The 25,007-nt window shown below is 36.6% G+C and overlaps 1 protein-coding gene and 1 long non-coding RNA gene across 5 annotated transcripts; both read left to right on the top strand.

The window, feature by feature from the left end:
* The first annotated feature begins 224 nt into the window (after positions 1-224).
* Positions 225-18,991, top strand: LOC141902829 (nephrin-like). 4 transcript variants are annotated; one of them, XM_074790732.1, is made up of 23 exons: positions 225-602; positions 1,078-1,138; positions 1,971-2,321; positions 4,786-5,061; positions 5,976-6,251; positions 6,379-6,681; positions 6,911-7,180; positions 7,307-7,609; positions 7,726-8,052; positions 10,001-10,327; positions 11,082-11,354; positions 11,692-11,997; positions 12,485-12,763; positions 12,963-13,101; positions 13,211-13,272; positions 13,359-13,436; positions 13,859-13,885; positions 14,252-14,278; positions 14,655-14,708; positions 15,367-15,438; positions 15,625-15,696; positions 15,881-15,985; positions 16,322-18,991. In XM_074790732.1, exons 1-23 carry the CDS (start codon positions 582-584, stop codon positions 16,675-16,677), a joined length of 4,365 nt encoding a protein of 1,454 aa, XP_074646833.1. In that variant the 5' UTR covers positions 225-581; the 3' UTR covers positions 16,678-18,991. The 4 variants fall into 4 exon arrangements, with proteins under 4 accessions (XP_074646833.1, XP_074646836.1, XP_074646835.1 ...); XM_074790735.1 differs by lacking the exon at positions 7,726-8,052; XM_074790734.1 differs by lacking the exon at positions 13,859-13,885 and having other exon boundaries at positions 14,261-14,278.
* Positions 18,992-21,516: 2,525 nt separating this feature from the next.
* LOC141902836 (uncharacterized) lies at positions 21,517-23,318 on the top strand. Its single transcript, XR_012618954.1, has 3 exons — positions 21,517-21,637; positions 22,150-22,210; positions 23,263-23,318. It is a non-coding gene; the product is annotated as an uncharacterized LOC141902836 (long non-coding RNA).
* The last annotated feature ends 1,689 nt before the right edge of the window (positions 23,319-25,007 follow it).

Genomic DNA, 25,007 nt, shown 5'->3' with positions numbered 1-25,007 from the left:
GACGTATTTCTATTCCGACCAGGAAGTTAGGTAAATATAGCGAATGATACCGACAAGAATCAGTTTCATCATCGATATTCAGTGTTGAATGCCGATGTTTACACGAAAATACAAGACCTATACTGCGTGGGTTTTCCCACAATGAACAAAGATACTTAATCAATAACCTTCAAGAATATAGGACTATAATGCCGCTGTTTATGTATAGAGTGTAGGCATTATAAATCAGAAGAATGTCGTCAAGTAACTCGTACTGCTGTCAACTAGGCACATACGCCGCGGGTAGGTCTACATTGTATGTAGGTATGTGTAGATATAAATCTAGTGTGTATAATGCGACCAGGAAGTGAAAATCGACCAGACGTTTTCAGTTTCGAAGTTTCTCTTTGATTAGACGTTTTCTAAATTTGGATTACCGGTTTGTGTTCGTCTACGTGATTCTATTACCTCGCAATCGTTAGGCTTAGGTTTGACATACGTGTTTGATTGCGACGTTGAAAGGAAGCGGTGTTTATACTTGAAAACTTAAGTCCAACTTTCAAAATAATCGATATGTTGATCGCAAGGATATTTGGAAAAAAATGAACGACCAACGCATCCAAGTAAGTGCATTTAGGCGTATATATAAATGCAGTACAATCGTAGACACGCATAGGCGACTGGCCTCATTACTAATAGCCAGCACAGCCACCTTTCAACTGTAAGACAATTATGTTAGTTCCATACATTGATTTTCTATTCAAAATAATCGATAGTTCTATAATATATTCAGATTCATAAGTTACTCAAACGAATTTACACACGACTTGACTTTATTTGAAGGCTCTCCATAATCAAAGCAAAGGCTTCATTCCATTGATAAATGGTTCAAACAATTTTGAGTTTAGAGAGATCAGGCGGCTTATTCGTCAATAGATCTAGCATTACTGCTTTCGATTACAAACATATGGTTATAAATAGTTAAATAGTTTTTAAGTCCATCAACACGTTTCAAAGAGACGTCGATTTAATTGATTTTGAAATGAAAATTTTGGTTATGACAAACACAAGTAATTTATTGTTCTAATATATATTCAGAATGTACCGGTAGTTTGGTGTGTGTTTGTGATTGTTGTTCTCTGCGTTAGATCTACAGCAGGTAAATACTACCACTAATTAAGGCCATTCAAAATTCATACCGTGTTTCTCATCACGCACTGGTTTCTCAAAGTGACGCGGGAGGCATATTTCTACCGTGAAATGCAAGTAGGATTGACGATGAGCCTGGCGTTTCATATATTTTGATTTAGGTAGAAAATGCAGTAAAGATGGCATGAGGGAGCCAGGTTTTTGCTTTTTTGAATTGTCGATCGTTGCCGAATTAACCGCTGTCAGAGCAAATGGCAGTTTCAAACCCCGATTTACACTAATTTCATCAATCACCTGATCCATTACTGACAATGCGCATTTCATGACATTTTCTTAAATTTCCAACTGTGTAAAAAGAAGAAAAATGATAACGAACAAAGATTCTATTTAACAGGAGTATTCAATTTGTTCTCATAAAAACCGAAAAGCAACAGATATTATAACACTAGACGCTGTAGCGCTCAATGCATCTTTACCAGATTTTCGTCACTGAATCCTCTTTGTAAACGTACCAAGTTTCGAACTCTCTCTAGAGATCGTCGTATGGTCTATATACAGTGGAACCTCGTTAATACGAGACGTGCTATTACGAAACTCGCTGTATGGCAATGATTTGTACAAATAACTAGTAAAAATGCAAACTCGATGACATGAAAAATCCGTTTAAAACGATGAAAATTTTCGGTCCCTATGTCTCATTTCCATAGTAAATCAATGCGGTTAATACGATTGCTGATCGCCTTTTTGGGACTTAATACATGTGTAGCAACAACATTTGACATCATGCCTAAGGTTTTGATTGGTCAACAAATTATATATATGAGGGTTTTGAATATTTCTAGGACAACAGCAGAACTGTATAGACGCATCGGATACGACAATCACGACAGTTGTAACACCAGCAGTTTTAAAACTAGGTGGCACCACTGTCGTACAATGTCAGGTTTCACCACCCGGTAAACATTTATGCGGTTTCAGAATAACAATGTCTGGCCAATCGGGACAGTTTGCGTTTGACGAGACAAACTGTCCTCGTGGAACTATCACTGAATCCCGGTACACTGGACAATGTGACGTCACAGCTGGACGCTATGGTTTACGTATCACTAATGTACGGATGACCGATTCTGGAATGTGGAAGTGTGATTACATGAACTCTTTTCCAAATAGTAACGCAATAATAACTGTTATAGGTAAGCATGATAAAAAGTTCAATAATATCTCATTTTTCTCTTATCGTGTTCAGTGATGAAGAGTGACTGTGAAATTGCATTCACCATGTGATCTGGGTTTGAACAATTCACTGACTGCGAGTTAAAAAATGTGACGAGTAATAACGTTAAAGCTTTATTAATTAAATTAGCGTGAGTAAAACGTTTAACATTTTACACGTACTCTAATCATTTGCAGCATGTTGATTGATAAGAATAAAATCCCGCAATAAAGGAATTGATTGCTAACTTGTTTAATATTTGAAATATTAGAAACATAGCCTATCGGGTGATTGCTGTCACCCTTCTTCAGTCTAAAATGACTGCCCAAATAAATACACAGTATATGTAAACATCCTACTGATGATAAATTTATTATGAAATTGACCAGCCGATTACCCAGCTTACCGACTTACCCTTACCGCCCCCTAAGATTCGTAAAAGTAACGTCCCTTTACGCATCTTATCATCTCAAGAAGGGGCTCTCCCTCTTGATATCTTTCTGGATCCTCGATTGAAAAAACGCTTTCTCCTTTGTTGGTTCGTTCTCTGGTTCTCATATCAAACATGATATTGATTTACTACAAGACGTCACGTTACCCTTAATGCCAACAAGTTCATTTCTTTTGACACAGTCTCTCTATTCACAGCATAGATCCCTCTGCAACTCACTTCAGATTTTATCAGACGCAAACTCCCGTCCTGTAATTTGAATTTTCCTGCCTCAGTTAACTGTCTCGTTGATATTTTAGAATTATGCGCTAGAAGAGCCTATTTTCAATTTGATGGCATTTTCTTTGCGCAATATGATTTCGCTACGGGCCTCTATCGCCTACTCTAGCTAACCTTTTCTTAGAACACATTGAATCTGAAATTTTACCCTATATTCGCGCCTCTTCTATGGCGCAGTTATGTCGATTATATTTTATGTTTAGTGTCAACTGATCTCATCCTTGACATCTTTTGACATTTCTTAATTCCCTTTATTTAGGATCAAGTATAGTATATGGGATTGTAGTTCCTCCGGTGTATGATTATATAGAAACTGAAGTAGTGATTTGGTCACCAACATTAAATATCTATTTCCCAATGTCGGCAATGTCGGCGATGTCGGCAAGTTAAACTAACCGACATTAAATATCTCTTTCCCAATGTCGGCAATGTTGGCGATGTCGGCAAGTAAAACTAACCTACACTGATCTCTGGCGCATTGATTTTTGCTTGTAAAAAGTCTCATCGTTCTACTTTTCTGTATACTATACTTGAGCCTTTATTCATCCTTCCTAGAAGTTTACCTTCGAGTGGGAGTTCGATGGAAAAAACCCATTTTTGGATGTTTTCATACAAAATCTTAATTCGAGATTAGGTTTCTCTGTTTTTCGTAAACTTACTAGCTGTGAATCGTACCTGAATTTCTTTCCATTCACTCAAGCTTACCTTAAAGTGGTGGTTGTTCAGGGTCTTTCCCTTGGAGCTTCTAAGGATTTGTGATAAAAACTTTAAGGCAATGATATTTTAGATGGAAGGAGAGCTCAAAGGTGGGTTTCAATTCCATTTTAGCGTACAATAGGTTTGATTGCAAATTTCAATACTTCCAAATAAATTATCGGGTAAAAGTGCTTTCTTGCATTTTTTGGTTGGGGCATTAAGGGGCTATGGCCGCTCAAAAATGCCCCAGAATCAGGGTCAATTTCACTTTATGTGTTCACAACGCTGAAATTCTAGTAACATAATCAACCTTTTTTTGAAAAAAAACTTGCATACCCGGACAAAGTTTTAGAGAAAGCACTTCACAAAGCTAAAAAAGTATCTTTTCCTGTTCTGTTCTCACTGTCCTGATTGTAACCTTTTTATATTGGGGAAACTGGGAAGAATCAAGGAACATAAACGAGATGCTTTTAAGAGGGTGAAATTAGATATGTGGGGTTAGTAGTCTCTATTCTTTGCAAATCGGGCATACTTTTGAATTCCCTGGAGCCAATATTGCTTTTCCAAACAGCAATCTCACTATAGACACCACATAGTAAGAATCCGCTTTTGATTTGTACTCATTCCGAACTCTCTGTCAACCTCAATAAAGGTTTCAGCCCCCATTACATCTGTTTTTCAAAATATGTCAATACTCCTGTCCCCATTACTTAATGTGCAGTAATTCGTATCTTATTTCATGCATAGACAATGTATTTATGTACATGCGTTTTTTTTAAAGTCATTTTAGACTGAAGGAGGGTAATATTTCTTACATTCGAATTAAACTTTTTATCTATCAATTCATTTATAGTGGGATTTTACTCTTATCGTTTTATCACGGATATTTTGTGATCTACAACTGATTCATGTTGATGTATTAATTTTTATGTTGATGATTTCTTTAAAATTGCCTAAATCTATGAATAAATGAACCACCGAAACCCCCGTAGTTTCCAATATAGTTTCATATTTACAGCGCCCCCGAGTGGACCAGTTCTAACATCGGAACCAACCGCCGCCATCGACAACATCGTCAAAGTACAGGAGAATTCACAATTAACAATCACATGTGACAGTTCACAGTCTGGAGCTACAGGACTGACGTATAAATGGAGTGGTGCCAATCTATCAGGACAGTCTAATAATAAACTCAGTTTTACACGAATCAGTAGAACTGATTCAGGTGTTTATACATGTAACGTATCGAATATAGCAGGATCAGTTGCTGGTAGTATTGCTATCAATGTTCTATGTAAGTATTACGTTAAGATAGATGAACGCACGTGATTTACCTAGTATTCATATTAGGCAATTCGTAACAGAAATTTGTTAGAAATAACCCAGTCAATGGATTCAAAGGAGTTCGTTTTTCAAATCTGTGTTTCATCGATTTCGATAAAGAAACGAGATATTTATAGGTACCTATAACCTATATCTGCGTTGAAAGCTGAGGGAAACGCGCGCGACTCCTTTACGGAGTTTATTATGAAGTGCATTTATGAGGCAGAATTATGTTAAAGTTTCAGATTCTATCCTTATCAAATGACATTTTGTCACATCGGGATAAAGCAATTATCAAGAATGATGAAGTAGGCAAGAAAATATCGTCAGATTACCACAAAATATTAATCTAAACGCGTTTATCCTTTAACCGCGGACTCTTCTCAGGCATATTTACCCTATTCAATCGGGTGTGTTCTAGACCCCTTATGTCCCATTAATTATAACAGATATACATATTTCATTCAAATGAATCTTCCCATCGATCGATATTCACCGTATTTTCTCTACATGAAGTCTATTCGTTACGATTGTGATCGGGTGAGTTGCGGCTTTAAAGAATATACGGCAGCTTACCAGCGAACCGCAAGAATTAAATCATCAATAACGTACGAGAAATTTATTCATGCGAATGCATTGTTGATGACTTGACTCGACGAATGACTTGACTCGATACTTCATATTTTATATCCATTTGAATCTGAGAAATAACTCCGTAAAAAGCTTCATGCAAAAGCTTATGCTTGGAATAAATATGATTTTTAATGCATTCCAAATGAATCTGGGCAGGAAATCTGAAATATGAAATTGTACAGAATAATCTGTTGCTGTTGTACATATAACTCATCGATCAAGAAAATCGCTTTTTAACACTTTTAATTTCAGACCCGCCAGGTAATGTTAAATTACAAGGACCGACGTCACCCGTTCAGGTATCTGCAACTGTTATCTTAACGTGTACAGCTACCGGGGGTAACCCGAAGCCGAACCTCGCCATAACTAGAACACCAGAGGGCAGCACTGTGAAACAGGGAATAAACCCTCTAACATATTCCACATCCGTCACTAAAGCAGATAACCAGGCAGAATATCAATGTACAGCTACTGGGGCTGGTATACCGACACCAATGATTTCAAATAAAGTTAGATTAACTGTCAACTGTAAGTACTGCAGATAATTTACAAATTACTCGTTATTCCCATGAAGCAATTGCGGTTCTATTTTTGACATAATTTTGTTTCGTCAACACACACGGATTTTGACAATATCGAAACAAATGATTTCTAGTTCAAGCAACAACGCTGAAAATGGTGAAGAAACCGGCAGATTATGTATTAGTAAACCATAATCAACAGATAGAGTGTAAAACTGACTCTTCAAACCCGGCTGTACAGATTCAGTGGTTCACATATTCCTCTACAACATGGACACCACTTGTCTCTCAACCAGCTACGAATCAAACTACTGGAACCAATCACGGGTTTGTGACTACTAGTATATTATCTATTACTGCGACTAAAACCATGAATCAGGCTCAATACAGATGTCAAACTGGAAGTATTTACAAAGATACAACAATTACTGTTCACTGTAAGTTTAAAATACATTAGTTCTAAAATATATCATTTCAGATCATTCGAAAATATTTCGCACCGGATTATTTACCAAATGAAACCTGTTTCTAAACTACACGTAGAGGTTCATTAATGAGAGTGAATTGAGAATTTATATGAAATTCGTTCTATTTTGAATCTTGACGTTTCGGCTTCAAACCTTCAATTTTTTTCCGCTGGCGAAATATTTTTCTCGTCCATTTCAGATCCGCCAAGCAGTGTTGCATTACAAGGACCGACGTCACCAGTCCGGGATTCCATTTCCGTTGACTTCACGTGTACAGCTACAGGGGGTAACCCGGTACCGAACCTCACCATAACTACAGGGGGCAGCACTGTGAAACAGGGAGTTAGCCCTCTAACATATTCAACATCCGTCACTAAAACAGATAACCAGGCAGAATACCAATGTGCAGCTTCTGGGGCTGGTATATCAACACCAATGATTTCTAATAAATTCATATTAACTGTCAACTGTAAGTACTGTACATTGTTTACAAATAACTCGTAACCTCGTGAAGTGAATGTGATTCTATTTTTGACGTGATTTTGTTTCGTCACCATCCTCGGATTATGAGAATATTGAAACAAATTATTTCTAGTTCAAGCAACATCGCTGACAATGGTGAAGAAACCGGCAGATCATGTATTATTTAACAATAATCAACAGATGGAGTGTACAACTGACTCGTCAAACCCGGCTGTACAGATTCAGTGGTTCAAATATTCCTCTACAACATGGACACTACTTGACTCTCAACAAGCTACGAATCAAACTAGTGCAGCCTATCACGGGTTTATGGCTACTAGCACATTATCTATGACTGCAACTAAATCTATGAATCAGGCTCAATACAGATGTCAAACTGGAAATCTTAGCAATGATGCAACAATTACCGTTCACTGTAAGTATGAAACACTATTTAAGATATCAAATGAAGTGTTGTAGATTGTTGCTCATATAAATGCGCTTTCCCTGAATTGCTAATGAAGGAGCGTGAATTTGAATAATTATTTATAGTTCCACCAGAATCAATGACACTGACTGAAATTCCAAACGGTCCAGTTGTTCAAGGTACATCAAAAACTCTGACGTGTACAACTGACTCCAGTAACCCGGTGTCTACGATTGTCTGGGCGAACAGCTCTGGGACGACAACATGGACTAATTTGTCACCCAACCCAGCAGTAAATCATAAACCCGGATCTCATAGTGGACAGATATCTACTAGTAGTCTAGTAGTATCAACTGATAAGGATAAGAATGGAAGACAATATAGATGTACAGCTTATCAGAACAGTTATCCTGTTAATGGTGTCACCAACTCCACGACATTGTCTGTATTGTGTAAGTGTAGAATAGCGCTTGTGATGTGTTTAACGGTTATACATTCATCGATTTGAGTCGGAAAACCAACAAATGCGCTGTATTTACAATAAATGTCACTTCATTGAAACAAATTATCTTCCAGTCCAACATACCTAGATTTAGACAATATTGAAAACAAATTATGCTTAAGTGAAGAAACGCGCCGATTATGTATTAGTAAACAATAGTCAACAGATCGAGTGTAAAACCAGGGAGGTGGCCACCTCCCTGGTTTTACTGAATCAGTGTTTCATTGACTAGCCTTTACATTGATAAATACTATAGTCTACCGTTAAAACATCAGCTAAATGTTACGTCAAATCGTGTAATGTCGGCTGTTTTACACAAGGGGACGATAGTGTACGTATGTTATGTTTACCGTATTTTTCCTGCTTTGCGATATTATCAAGGTCGCTTGTCGTAGGAAATTGTACACTTTTCTTAAATTTTCTCGCAAAATTCATGCCCTTCACTCAGGACTTTTGAATGTACGATTTTTGAGGTTATAGGAATACAGTAGTTTTTTATGACCTTCCTCCTCACTAACGGGGCATATAATGTTCACGTTATCCCCGCAACGACGTATTAAGAAATACGTACTCTGCAACTAAGAGGGGCGAATCTATGCACGATTAAGGGCTTCGGACTCTATTCCTCATTGTATGTTTCGATAGAAGAACTGACATGCGCAGTTAGAATAAATTCTGTACACAGTTACAGCCTTCCCGCTCTGGTCGAGTCTACATAGTTCATGGAATCTGGATGTAATCTTGTCTATAAAAATAAATCAATTCTGACTTAAAAATACGACGGCGTCCTAGGGACATTAATTTATTTTCACTTTTCCGGCCATAATTATCTGCGCGTTTAGAAAGGTGCAGAAAAGTCCGCCGGATTTCTCTGCGTGTTAGAAAAATTGAATAGCTAAAGTAAATCAAGAAAACATATAATTTTGAATCAAGGTTACGGGGAGTCAGATATACTTCAATTCAAACAAAATATTCCGTATATTCAACCGCCGATCCAACAACTGTAAATGTCCTTCGATTTCCGAAACCCCTGATTTGCTCCCGGCTGATGTGGTAGGTTTGTAGGGACACTAAATCAAAACAAAAAAAAATCTTACGAAATCTACCGATCAAATTAGATAGTGTCAATCCCTATCTTAAGATTAAAAAAAACGTAATTTCTTGTTTTTGCGCGAGCGCCTGAATGGAACCCTGTTCTGGTGAGGGCACCCAAACGTGGGTGAGAAATCCCTCTTCTAGCGCGTTGAAAAGGGATTTGAGAAAATTGTCAGGAAAAGCTGACAATTTTCTCAAATCCCTGTTTTTGCCGTTTTAATTTGTGCATTAGAAATTTTGCGGTCATGGCCTGGATCAGCAATCGTATTCATGGGAGACTTTTCTGCGCCTTTCTAAACACGCAGATAATTATGGCCGGAAAAGTGAAAATAAAAAATAGATTAATGTCTCTAGGACGCCGTCGTATAAAACAGTGCCGACGGACGGACCATTGCGTATGTCAGTGTATATCATCAGTGTTTACTTCCTACTGAGGTGTGGCGCATGCGTGATTCGGTACATCGGTATCAGGAACATAGACTGGATGCCTTGTCTTTTCAAACGGACAGGAAATGCAAGTTGCCCTGAGTTCGACAGGCAACCAATCTATCTCAATTACACTGGTTCTGTGGTCTCTTATTAGACAAGTTTCTAATCGAAAATAGAGACCGAAAACCGGCTTATCAATACACAGTCGTACTGCCTACGACCTTGAAATATCGCGGAGTAAGAAAAATGTTATCAGTTTATTGTCCGTACAGTTTTACCTCCTTGTGCCAAAAAGCCGATATTACACGAGCTGACGTTGCATTAGACCATCCAATAAAAAGTATCAATCATGACTTTCAATGTTATATCTTCAGTTCCACCAGAGTCAATAACACTGACTGAAATTCCAAACGGTCCAGTTGTTCACGGTACATCAAAAACTCTGACGTGTACAACTGACTCAAGTAACCCGGTGTCTACAATTGTCTGGGCGTACAGCTCTGGGACGACAACTTGGACAGATATTTCACCCAATCCAACAGTAAATCATAAACCCGGATCTCACAGTGCACGGGCATCTACTAGTAGTCTAGTAGTACCAACTGATAAGGATAAAAATGGAAGACAATATAGATGTTCAGCTTATCAAAACAGTCAACCTGTCAATGGTGTCAACACATCCATGACGTTGTCTATATTGTGTAAGTGTTGAATAGGCGATTTATCTTCTTGATAAATGATGATGCACAATAATCAGATGTATTCGTAGCCGTTTCGGTAGAGGTCTTGGATTACTGAGGCAATAAAATGAAAAATTATCTTTTAATTTTGTAAAACATAGTAGTTAGTGTATATCAGATGACCGTATATCAATCAAATCCACGAATGATGAATTCGTCACAGAAAACTTGTAAAAAACTGATATGATTTCATACGAGGGAATTTTACTCCATTTATCAGTTACTTTTTATCGTCGATGTCCGCTGTAAAAAAACCAGTATGACTATAGTGAACTGATATTTATCTCATCTTAGAGTTAACAAATAAAAGCCCTACGAAAGCGTCGTTGTATTCTCACAAGTGATCTTTACTCCATATATTAGTGATATTTTATTACCGATGTCCAATGTAAACAACCAGTTACACAGTACAACGACAGCGTCCGGGGGACATAATTACTTCGCATCGAAGGAAAACATTCTCAGCAATTCATCTATCTTTATTCTAAGTTCTATTCCAAATTTCATCCGTATTTTGTTTTAATTCTACTCCGTTACTCAAGGGGATCAAATTCCTCATAGCATTAGTGCAACTGGTACATATCTTCATTTGAGACTACACTGTACATTCTTTCATATTTCAAGTGCTGAAAAAATTACTCTTGTATTTTTTAGAAACTTTTTATTCTATATACACTAGATACAATATTACATATTTAGTTTAATTCTACAATAGATGCACCGCAGCTTTCTTCACAAGTTGAACCCGTTGCCGCAAATATAGGAGAAAGTGGTAGATTTACGATAAACTTCGATGCAAATCCGCTAGCGACAACTCTCAACTGTAGACACAATTCAACAAAGGGCCGCCATGTAATGAAAAATACCAGTTTAACGCAGTGGGATGTCAACATACAATCAGTTCAGGCATCTGATTATGGATCCTATTCGTGTAGACTCAATAATTCAGTTGGTAGCATAGATATAACACTGAAACTCACAGAAACTGGTAAGAATCATGTGCTATTTCGAAAGATATGTTGTTTTCAGAAATTCGCAGTCATTTGCACTATAGCACTATTTACCACTTATCAATTCTAATAAAACCTGCAAATATCGATTGCAGCCTGAAACCTATTTTCAATGATAACTCTTCTGTTAGTCGTTCATCAATTGATAATATTTGAGTAGTCGGATGTCTGGAGGGATGCTGGGCCCAGGCTTCAGATTAATACCGGAGTAACACTCTGAATAACACGAGACTGCATTTTGCTGAACTGGGATCCCAATAAATTAGTGCAGCGTGCGAACTATAAAACGAATTTCTTTTTTTCTTGTGGTTTCAGGACCTCCCCAAACACCGTCAAATCTGTCAGTTATTGCAAAAACAGCTGTTTCTGTGACGCTGAGTTGGGTTTCTGAATTTGAGGGTGGTGCCAAACAAACGTTCGCCGTCAGTTACAGGGTATCGGATGCTACACAATTCGTGAATAAAGCTGAAATACCCGATCCCGGTTATAGAAAACTGGTGCAAACGAAAATAACCGGATTAAAACCATCAACTGATTATCAGTTCAAAGTGAAAAGTGTCAACTTAAATCCCGGTGATAATACGAGTCCATTTACTGATATAGTTACAACTAGAACAAATGGTAAGATTGGAGACTTGTAAGATATGTAAGTTTAGTAAGATATAAATACAGGCCTATCCTTAAGCTCGTTCGATTACTTTAACGCACATTTCTTTATGTGAAATTAATAAAGTTAATTTCGCTGAGTTAAATTCCTCATTTTCGGAAATTCCTCATTTCGTGATTGTTACCGTCAACGACGACAATCGAACGAAAAGCTGTTTCGGATTATTTTACCAGTTAACTTTTCCGATATCATTCACATTCGATGTTGCATCATTTTAAGCCCAAAAACAGAGTCCAGGAGCTTCCTACTGATACGAATATCGGAATGCAAATACGTAGCGACATACGTGCCTCCTTGATCCCCGATCTTGAGAATTCTAACTCGGCTGTTATTTCCAGCTAGTGGGATTGGCTGCACGTACTCCAGTCTAGATGATTGTGTTGATGATATAATTTTTTCCGGTCTTTTTTGAAATCGAATTCATGGTTTCTAATTTTCTAGCTATTCCAAGCGCTATAAACACCGTATTGAAGCAAGCGACAGTAACACAGTACGGAAATAGTGTCCTGATAAAAATGTCGTCGTTTCCGTCGAAGTACAGCGTCTACGTGAAATACTGTATCAAACATACAAACGAATGTTTTAATTCTACGAAACAAGAAAGTACTGGTGGGCCGATTAGTATTGAGATTAAAATCGATCCCGATAAAGCATACAGTTACAAACTGATTGTAATTGAGAGTAGTGACGTAATTCTGAGCCATCGGGTAGAAATTCCAGGTAAATATTTGCGGGTTAGTGTCGGTAAACCAAGATCCAAACGTTGAAAAGAAAGATAAAAAAACAAATAAATGCATAGATATCCCATACCTATAGTCATTTTGCTAGTTCACTCTTAATGAAAAATATCTCTGGTGAAATTCAGGCACATCGATACTTTCTTGTCATAGTTTGCACATTTTATTTTTTATCCTCTTAGTTACTACCAATGTTGCACTGATCGGAGGTGTTGTTGTGGGTGTATTGTTGCTCGCCCTCATCGTCATTGTGTTCGTGTTGCTATTCGTGAAAAGGCGTCGAGAAGGTCAATGGATCTGGACAAAAAATAGCTCGAGAAGGTAGAAACTAGAGATTTCAATTCCTATTTGTTTAACTTAATTCCATGTCAGAGATTCCCTTTCCAGCCCGGGCGATCGCCACAAAATGGTGTGTTTCCCTTTTTTTCAGTCCGGCTTCAGTTCCTCCTCCGAACTATAACGATATCGATGGACATGTAGCCGGACCTAGAGGTAAAATTTGCCACTTTAAACCTTTCATCTCACCTAAACAATAAACATTTATTTTTTCAAATATTTGTTTGTCTTTTCCTTGTTAGGTGACGTGTACGCGCGAGTCAACAAAAAACCTAAAAGTCCACCGACCAAAGATAATCACGTCACTACCGATGACTTCGGTAATGTCACAATTTTACAACTTTCTTACACGCCGAAAATTTACGCAAACAGATTATTGCAACAGGTTTCATGTCACAAATTATTGTTGAAAATCTTTGTCAGCCAGTTTTTAATTTTCATTATGAACTACGTTATCTCCACAATATTTATAGTTATATCGCATCCCTAAATGTTTCGAGAATTTCTTAGTTAGTATCAAAATTGGCACAAATTATTAGGGTTTTCTATTTCTTCAGAGAAAAATACTATTGAAATTCACGTTTGTCTTTGTCCTCTTAGATCCCGAATGGGCAAAAGAAAAAGAAAAAAAATATTTTCTATCTTCAGCACAGAGTTTTTAAGTTAAAGATCGGACTTTTATAAAATATTCTTCAATCACAATGCCGTCTATGAGTTGCTTAAACGTATTTCACATTTTCAGATCCGTATTCGAACATTGACGATCTTGGTAAGCAATCGGTTCATTTCCTCATTTCATTGAGACTTCGTCATTATTGAAATAAAGATATTTTCTGATCTACTGAATTGAGTGGAAGGTTTGTTAAAAGAATCATCGAAAAAATTGCGGGTGGCTGCTAACACTCTGCTTCTATCTTAAAAGTCTCCTTCATCCGTCTCCCTTTAAAGTAAAGAGTGTTCGTAGGAGGGTGGCAGTAATCCCCCAGATTATCACGAGTAATTTTAGAATGAACTTTTCTAGCCAATTTACAATTGTAGGATTTTACGTAGTATTACTGTATCACAAATATTGTCATAACTGAATTAGAACTAATACATTATAAGTACTTAAATAAATCCATTTCTATATTCGCAGTTTCAGAAGATGGAGTCAAGAAAACTGGTAAGAGTTTTATCTTTATGTTACAATGCCCTATCTTTATAGATTTTTTGGACCGATCGATATTGCCGGATATCTCCGTAAAACCACCGAGTATTTCCGAGCCGCGAATCAATTAACGTATTCATTATCTCAATATCTAAGTCCGAAGCTTGATTTAAAGTGTAGCGAATTCAAGTTCGTATTTTTGGATGTAATGATCGAAGTGATCGGTAATGTTCGGGAATGTCCGGTAGTGTACAGTGATCACTTATATTCGGGAATTGCCAAATGATACAATATTGATGGCTCAATCTATAAAAACCTATCGTTTCCTCGATCATTGACCAGAAGAATGGTAGAGGCGATCGGAATAGATTTTGAATTCTATTATTTTCAGGAGAACCGATTTACGCACAGGTTGACAAAAAGAAAAAACGAAATCAGAATCAAGGTAAACAAGTGTTTGTCAAATCTAGAATGATACCAAGGAACCGATCGACGTATTTGGTGAAATGCTCTTAGAATAGCAGGATTACATGTGCCGTATATTCACGAAGAACTTACCGATACACATAGTTACATAGAGGAAATGGCAATAGTTTTACTCTTTCAAATTTCGTTTTATGAAAACCAACTAGATAAAGTGAAAAAAAAAATCAAAAAGCATTTTCCGCTACGATTTTTATTTACGATGTATTAGACTAAAGATTTAATGAAATAATTGGTCGCGCACAATTCCATGCCACCATTAGTGCATAGACTACGGTACCTTCCATTAGAGGCTTACATTAGAAACTAATCATGATTTTACCGATTCCTTGAAATCATTGAAAACACGAAGAGTGCCGTCAATTGCCGTAGAAATGCGTGATAATTTGTACAGAATCAATAAAGTCACTTTCGATGAAAAAGCTTTGTTAAGAAACTAATCATGATTTTCCTCAACCATTGAAATCATGACTCCCAGTTTAGTATTACTACTGAATCGTTGTTGTTGTAAATAATGCGATTGTTGTCAGGAATAATAGATGACATAACAATGATTTTCTCGAATAGAATTGTATGAAATTCTTTTTGCTGGTTTTTTCAAACTTGTGGCTTATTTTCAGTCGTAAATGGTGCAAGCGGTACTGATCCAATTTACTCCAATGTGGATAAAAGCAAGAAAAAGAAAACGAAAGGTAAAAGCATAGAATGAAATCAATACTAAAGGGATTTTATTTTTCCTCAATCATTGATATCACGGCTCCCAGTTTAGTATTACTACTGAATCGTTGTTGTTATAAATAATGCGAATGTTGTCAGGAATAATAGATGAAATGACAATGATTTTGCCGTTTTTTTTCAAACTTGTGGCTTATTTTCAGTCGTAAATGGTGCAAGCGGTACTGATCCAATTTACTCCAATGTGGATAAAAGCAAGAAAAAGAAAACGAAAGGTGAAATGCATAGAATGAAATCTATACTAAAGGGATTTTATTTGTAGCAAAAGCACATTCAGAAACTTTTTCGAAGAAAAAAATGTGTTGGCTACACAAAATGAAATCCCAAATTAGATATTCGAGAAAAAGTATGACGTGAAGTTTGTTTCTAAAATATTCACATCCCGTGTTTTCTCTTCAGGGTCGGTAGATAGTGCAGAACCACTTTACTCACAAGTCGATAAAAACAAAAAGCGTAAAGGAAAGAAGGCGAAAAAAGCAGAGAAAAATGAAAACTACGAAATGGGTGAGTTCTACGTTTACACCGATTCTAACGAGAGAATCAGAATTTTGTGCGATGTCCGATACGCTAACTCTGAAGTACAATTTCTAAAAGGGAAAAAAACAAAGGAAGTCCAAGTAAGGCAGAGTTTACTGTGGAAAATAGGGCGTGAAATGAATATCCAATCATTAGTGGGCAGACTTGAAGATGTCATGGGCATTTTAGAAAGCAGACACTTTTATGCGGGAGGGTTTGATAGATTTAATGGAACCTTCAATTCCCAGATGTAGACTGGCAAACTGAATCGTTTGACGGATTGTTTATTGAATTCACTAAATGTTGTTACGCGTATGATTTCAGAAAATCCCTATCAAACAGTTGGCGACGAAGCGAATCCTTATCAAGACGTTTACAACGATGACGATGGGGATATCGTGAAGTACGTTAACTGTGGTGTCGACAACCCTGCATTCAATGCAGACGATGTAGAAGAACTGAGAAAAGAACCGATCTATCTACACGTCGTTAACAACGTCAAAAATCAAGCGCCCCCTGGTGTACTGATCGGTGATTTCGAGGATTTTTCGACGTACTCGGAACTCGGTCGCGTCGTTGAGCCGCAAGTTCAAGCTGAACTTGTCGCTCGTTTGGAAGCAGAAGAGGCCGAACGACGCAGACAACGTGAAGAAGAAGAGCAGCAGAAAAAGAGTTGTTGATTTTTGTATTATTGTCAAAAGAGTTGTTGATTTTTGTATTATTGTCTCATCCATTGTGTTCAGTCGAGCGAGGTTCTAGGGATTGTATGTAGCATGTTATCACTGATATCATACGACTGTCGACGTAATGTCTGGTGTAATTCCTGGGCCTCGATCAGGTCCTTTTGTTTTCACAAGTCTTCGTGATCTCTTTTGCAGTCCGTCCCTAGAACAATCGCAATATCTAGCAGAGCCATTTCTGCATCCAGCTCTACAGTTCTCGATTAGGTTTCAAAGTTAAATTACGTATTTCATTTGAAACGTTAGAACCGTCGAATCAGATATCAACGGATGACATGGCGGAATGGGATCTGGCGTCTATTTTTGTAACATTTTGACATAATATGGCTGGTTTCTATCAGTTTTCAATGTAGTAGGGAAAATGCTGAAATATGATGTAAAGCCCTTCGATTTGTATGCATAATCTGTGTAAAAAAAACACACTTGCTACATAGAAATTGGAAAAAAGCAAAATCTCCACGATGGGTTTGGGAACAAATGTCAGAGGGAAATCTGAGAACTGAACTTGACTAAACGCAGATAAGGTATTTTATACAAGAACATAGTACATTTATACATTTTTCTATAATAGGACTAATACAGTAACTAGATATCATTATCAATAATGCCTATACAAAATATTGCCTAATATCTAATTGTGAGCTCACTGATTTATTATCAATTATTTGTAATATTAAGAGAAGATAGTTTTCTCTTTGCCATACGTTGGTTTTACTTTCCGAATTCAACCTATCAATTCTAACAGTTTCTTTGACATCAACCTCACCAAAATTTCTCTAACCACCGGTTATATCCGTCAGTTCTTTTTCTGCACTGTAAATTCACATTCCAATTTTCCATCTACATCACGATGTTTCCAAAGTATTCTTGGCAGCCAACACGCGAGATATAGACCAAATCACATCGCTCCGCCATCCAAACATCGTCAAAATATTAACAGTCCACATCGAACTGTAGTTTCGACATTTTATTGATGGCCAGCGTTGTTATTTAACAATTAATTATGCAGCTGTATTATACAATGATGCAAATATTCTTTACAAATATTTACTGTGTATATTGGTCTGATATTATTTATCTTTTTTTAAATCTTATTGAAATAGCTGGTGTGATATTGCTTACCCTCCCTTGAAAAGGTGGCCGTCCTCATAAAGTTTCGATTGGTCATTTCATTCAATTCTGTCCTCCAGTTAACTTAAGCCCGAGCAACTTGAACGGGATTTTTAGAATGTAACCAGCATCATTTTGATGAGGTGGGTTGGGACTGGATCGCAATAATTTCAGGCTAGTACACTGTCTTAGGCTAAAAAAATGATACCTTGTTTTTTCCGCTCTGCTAAACTTAAATTTGACCCGGCCGCCTATCTACCCTGTACAATACTTTTTTTAAAATCGTGATCAATTTTCCATTACAGACCCGGCAGCTAAAGAAATGAACTGTTTACAAATTTTATGATATTTTTCAAGAATGACCCGGCCGATTTGGAGAGACAAGGTATCATTTTTGTTTAGCCTTTACCAGCGTAAACCCATGATTCCTTCTGGTGCAAAAATTATTTGGTGAACTGGACGAGATTTGTACAGCGTTAAGCGGTTCATAGTTCTTTCTTTGAAAAAAAAGATTTCTTTTCTAATGCTAACTTGGCCCATGGAGCCCTAGTTATTTGCCTTTACGCAGTCACAATAGTTTTCATAATATTTCTAAGAATTACCTGTTACACAACGCCTGATAGTTTTAAAAAAGTTTTAATCAATTGAATCAATTAAGGAACTACTTTTTTCACAAAACCTGATAGTTTTCACCTATCTTTAGGTAGAACTATACCGTTACTAAACGCCTATAGCCATTGACACTTTGATGGATTTCTTTGACGTGTATCTGATAAGGGAATGTCAATGCACGTATTTTCAAGTGTGATAAAAAGATGTTGATATCATAGTGTTTTTCTAATGGTATTTTTTTCATGTTATACTGGGATTTAAATAAGCGGATATTTTTGCACTAGGGCTTTTTAGATTGGTATTTTGATACTCAATTGTTCGTATTACGATTTGTTTGGCTTGTTATATATCTAATGATCTAATACACCATTGCAAACGCTTTTGCAGAATTTTCTATTTTTTAATAGAAATATTAATTTTCTTATAAATGCAATGTACGTGTTTGTATTAATTCAAATTCCGTCGTGAATATTGCGTTTTTTTCTATTTTCATCTATATACATCTATTAATACGGAGCCCCGGAGGGGACATGGTGAGAAATAAACATGTTTTTGTTCGTTCGAACGAAAAGATTATTTTGTTCGAACGAAATCATTTCGTTCGAACGAAAAACCTTTTGTCCGAACGAAAAGATTAAATCTTTCGAACGAAAAAAATATGTTTATTTCTCAATATGCCCCCCCCCCCGCCGGGGCTCCGTATATTATGAAAAGAGACATGTTTAATTCGAATCTACATCAGGCTCCACAATTCCAAAAAATGACTTCAAAGTTTTAGTACGACTCGGTTCAATAAGAGAACTGTTTTAACACTGAGATATCACTGTTGTCTGCTAGATTCGTAAAAACGAGGTCCAACTGTATTTCTTTAAGAAAAACCAATATCTTTCTACGTGTCATAAGCAAAATCAAAAATTATCTCCTTCCTGGGAGTTTGATGGAAATCGTTTCGATTGTCAACTACTTTGGTAAAAATAACTGCAACGAAGAAAGTTGCAGATCTAAAATAGAGCGAAGTTAAGGTCTCGAATTTAAACGTATGGAATACCTATTAACCAAAACGAACCTACTTAACCAAAATATGTACATGTGGGCCCTCGTTCATCACTGGTCAATATCAAATCTTACCAGGATTAGATTAGAACTGCGAGAAGTTGGAAGTTAGTTCATCAGTTACTGTGAGTTCTGAACTCGACGGAATAGTCACCGAAATCGACGACGCGGCAACAAAGCAGATAAAGAAATCAGTCTTCGTTTCCACCCCGATGCGTTCAGACGTGTGCAATCATGTGGGTTTCAACTCTGGTTAAGACAAATATGTGTGATGCAATTCTAGCTCAATTTAGATCTTATTATTCAAAACCAATATTCTTTCTAATTGAAAAATCATATGTACCTATATATTTCAATTCATAAACTAAATGTATCTCTACTTTTTAATTCATGAATTGGACGTATCTTCATTTCGTTCTTCATAAATCGAATGTAATCGTTTTCCATATTAGAAAATCGTACGTATTTCTGTTTTTTAATTCGAAAATCGAAAGAATGTTTTTAATTCAAACGATGGCCCTAAAACGGCAGTGTTTCATGCTTCGAAATGTATTTACGTATGAATCAATGAAAAAGATTTAGAATTTTTGATGAGATATATCTCGTCGGTAAATGGGAAAAAATTATTTTAATTTCTAAATCGATTTTCTGAAGAGTTATATATATCTCATAAAAAAATACCTGAATCTTTTTTTTCATGAATCATAAATCAGAAGAAAAAAATTCTCATGTCCCCCAAGACGCTTCCGTACTCATCAGTCACAAGGTTATATGTTAACCAATGGAACTACATAAAGAGTTTGATTAGATCTTCAGAATTTGGGCATCTTCACCCGTCAAGGGATTCGAATCCACAACGATAAAGCTGTTCGCCAAACCCCTTCACCTCACGAGTCGTTGGAGTCGTTACTAGCCGACCAGAATCCGGTCGTACCAATCACAGCGCTTGTAACAAACGACTTTAGGCTTCTATTGGTTTTCCCGTTAAATGGACCAATCAGCGAACGTTTTACTGAACCAGGAAATATTTCGCAAATCGATATATGACGTCATGCACAACAGCGCCAGTAATGAAATCACGCTTCGTGAGGCCAGGGGGCTGGTGGAAGCGAGTTCGGGAGTGATACCGGACCCCTGGCAAGCGAGGATGGAATTTGGGTGAATTTAGCGTAACTCTAATCCTTACCTTATGATCTATGCATGCTCTATGGAATTGCTTCTCAAAGAACCACAGAACACCTCCGTGGGCTGCGTCTAAATTAGCCACAAATTTCAACTATAATGGAATGTGATAACACTGAAAAAAATTAAGATAAAAAGATTTTTCTGACCTTTGGCAATTGAGTTTGGTGATTTAATTACGTTGATGAAAACAACAGCAAAGCGAATGTAAGATTTGAAAAAAATAAAGACTTGAAAGTAAAACGATAAACTTACAATATTCAAGTAAACTGCTGATATCAATCAACACTACGTACAGCGCTAAGAATTTCTTTCGAATGAATATTTAAAAAGACGTACTATTTCTATTCCGACCAGGAAGTTAGGTAAATATAGCGAATAATGCAGACAAGAGTCATTTTCATCATCGATATTCAGTGTTGAATGCCGTTGTTAACACGAAAATACAAGACCTATACTGAGTGGGTTTTTACCGCAATGAACAAAGATACTTAATCAATAACATTCAAGAATATAGGACTATAATAGCTGTTTATGTATAGAGTGTAGGCATTATAAATCAGAAGAATGTCGTCAAGTAATTCGTACTGCTGTCAACTAGGCACATACGCCGCGGGTAGGTCTACATTGTATGTTGGTATGTGTAGATATAAATCTAGTGTGTATAATGCGACCAGGAAGTGAAAATCGACCAGACGTTTTCAGTTTCGAAGTTTCTCTTTGATTAGACGTTTTCTAAATTTGGATTACCGGTTTGTGTTCGTCTACGTGATTCTATTACCTCGCAATCGTTAGGCTTAGGTTTGACATACGTGTTTGATTGCGACGTTGAAAGGAAGCGAGTGTTTATACTTGAAAACTTTGCTATAACTTCTTCTTTCAAAATAATCGATATGTTGATCATCAGGAAATTTGGAAAAAAATGAACACTCAACGCATCCAAGTGAGTACATGTAGGCCTATATAATGCAGTAAAATCGTAAACACGCGTATAGGCCACTGGCTTCTTACTTATAGCCACCACAGTCACTTCACAACTGCAAGAAAATTGTGTTAGTTCCAAAAATATGTTAGTTGCGTACATGGATTTGTTGAATAAAAAAAGGTTATAGGCCTACATATTCAGATTCATAAGTTACTCAAATTAATTTTTACACGACTTGACTTTATTTAAGCACGGCTTTAGAATTGTTTAGGCTCTCCAACATCAAAGCAAAGGCCATTAATGAAATGATCCAAAAAATTTCGAGTTTAGATACGTAAATCAATTATGGTGGCTTATTCGTCAATAGATCTTACATAGATTGCTGTTTGCGATTACAAATATATGTACGTATGGTTATAAATAGTTAAATCGTTTTAAGTCCACGAACAAGACGTCGATTAAATTGATTTAGAAATGAAAACTTTATTTATGACAAACACATGTAATTTATTGTTCTAATATATATTCAGAATGTACCGGTAGTCTGGTGTGTGTTTGTGATTGTTCTTCTCTGCGTGAGATCTACAGCAGGTAAATACTACCACATAACGCCATTCAAAATACATACCGTGTTTCTCATTGTGCACTGGCTTCTCCAAAGTGACGCGGGGGGCATACATTTCTACTTAGTCCTTGTAATGAAAGGGGGATTGAAGAGGAGCCTGAGGGAGTCAACTTCCTTATTTTGATTTAGGTAGAAAATGCACTGAAGATGGCATGAGGGAACCGAGTCTTTACTTTTGGATTGTGCTTACCGAAATCTCCAATGTCAGGGCAAATGACAGTTTTAAACCCCGATCTATCTACATCGCATCAATAACCATTGCTGATAATGCACATTACATAATTCCAAGTACGAAAAAGAAATAATAATGAACAAGGATTCTATTGAGCATTCCATTTTTTCGCATTGAAAAGAAACCAACAGAAATTATTCAATTATTCGAGCGCTATTTTTACCAGATATTCGTCACTGATTCTTCGGACGTGCGCGGTGATGAGAAACACGGTTCCTTTGTTCTCGATGGCATTATGTGTCATATTTTTTTTCACTCGTTATTCCTGAAGATGCCTATTGGGGTATAGTCGAAACGTTGGACGAATAAATTCATAGCTTAAAAGAAACTTTTCAGACTTGATCTACCGTTATATGAGTGAAAGATGTTCTAAATATCGTTTAAACCAATCAGATATTGTTTCACCAATGGTTGTTAATTTTCTTCTACTTGTATCATTACCCTTAGTTCGTCGCTTACTTAGTATTTAGCTATTGTTCTTCAGTCTTTAATGAGTTTGAGACGCACTACGTAAATACACAAATTAAAACTTTAAATCGAATATTAATTTTTCAAGAATCAAGATGAAAATGCACCAAGTTTCGGACTCTCGCTAGAGATCATCGTTTGGTGCATATACATTTGAACCTCGTTAATACGAAATGGCTTAATACGAACCTCGCGGTATAGCGTTGATTTTCGTATGTCCCGGCCAATGTAGTACAAATTACTTGTAAAAGATTAGATTAATAGGAACACGATGACATGAACGATTTTAAATGTTTAAAGGTGATTGAATAATTCTAGGACAGCAGCAGAATTGTATAGATGCAGCGGACACGACAATCACGACAGTTGTAACACCAGCAGTTGTAACACTAGGTGGCACCACTGACGTACAATGTCAGGTTTCACCACCCAGTAAAGATTTCTGCGGTTACAGAATGACATTCAGTACCCCTACTGTACAGTATTCGTTTGATAAGACAAACTGTCCTCGTGGCGCTATTAGTGAATCTCGGTACACTGGACAATGTGACATAACAGCTGGACGTTACGGTTTACGTATAACTAATGTACATATGTCTGATGCTGGAGGATGGGCATGTGAATACATGAACATGTTTTCAGAAAGTAGAACAGTAGTTACTGTAGTAGGTAAGGATGATAAACAATTGAATGATATCTCATTACATAAATTCAGCAATTTTCCTCTTTAGTTCAAAATTCGATTTTCCGTCGAGATCCAGCGCCGTCATGGGGAAATCTTTTATGAAAAACAAAAATTGAATTTATGTCGAGTTATCATCTCGACATAAATTCATTTACAATTAAATAAAATGTTTTGCCGTTGTTTTGCTGATTTTATGTCGAGTTACATCTCAACATAATTCATTTACGATTAATAAAAAAATTGAATTTATTTCGAGATAATAACTCGACATAAATTCGGCTAAACTTTTTATTAATGGTGAATGAATTAATGTCGAGATGATTACTCGACATAAAATCAATTCTTCGTTTTTCATAAAAGATTTCTCCAGGACGGCGGTGGTTCTCGGCAGAAAATCGAATTTTGAATTTAAGAGGAAAATTTCTGAATTTATGTCGAGATAATGAGTCGACATAAAATCGGCAAAACTATGTATTAACCGTAAATGATTTTATGTTGAGATATATCTCACCAAAAAATAAAATTTTTATTGCTCGTAAATGATGTCCCCAGGACGCTTCCGTAAAAAAGTTTATTCAAAATATTTGACGTATTTCGAGTGGTTGCTACCACCCTTCTTCAATCTGAAATGACTCACAAGAATACACAGTATATGTATATAAGCATCCTACTGATAAGAAATCAATTATGAAATTTACCATACGCTTACGGCTTCCCTAAGATTCATAAAAGTAATGTCGCTTTACGTCCTATCGGCAAGGGCTCTCCCTCTAATTATTTTTCTTAATCGATTATTCCAATCGATTATTGCCAAAATGCTTTCTCCTTCACGTACTTGGTTCGTTCTCTGGTTCTCATATCAAACACGATACGGATTTATTACAAGACGTCACATTATCCCTAATGCATACATTCATCTCGTTTGATGCAGTCTCTCTATTCACTAACCTTCCAGTGGAACTCGCTTTAGATTGTATCAAACGTATGTTTCATTGATCTTTTAGAGTTATGTACTTTTCGAAGAGCCTATTTTCCAAACTGATGGCAATTTCTTTGATTAAATATGTGATTTCGCTACGGGCAACCCCCTATCACCTATTCTAGCTTACCTTTTTGGGAACACATTGAATGTGAAATTTGACCCCTATATATTCGCGCCTCTTCTATGGTTCAGTTAATGGCGATTACACATTATGTTTAGTATCAACTGATCTCGACCTTGACTATTTTTTGACATTTCCTAATATCCTTTATCCTTCCTTAAAGTTTTCCTTCGATGGAAAAATGCATTTTTGGATGTTCTCATACAAAAGCTTAATTCGAGATTAGGTTTCTCTGTTTTTCATAAACCTTCAACTGTGAATCCTACCTGAATTTC

The sequence above is a fragment of the Tubulanus polymorphus genome, chromosome 3, assembly GCF_964204645.1.
Source record: "Tubulanus polymorphus chromosome 3, tnTubPoly1.2, whole genome shotgun sequence".
NCBI classification, from domain to species: Eukaryota; Metazoa; Nemertea; class Palaeonemertea; order Tubulaniformes; family Tubulanidae; genus Tubulanus; species Tubulanus polymorphus.
This window is presented reverse-complemented; position numbering and strand designations above follow the sequence as displayed.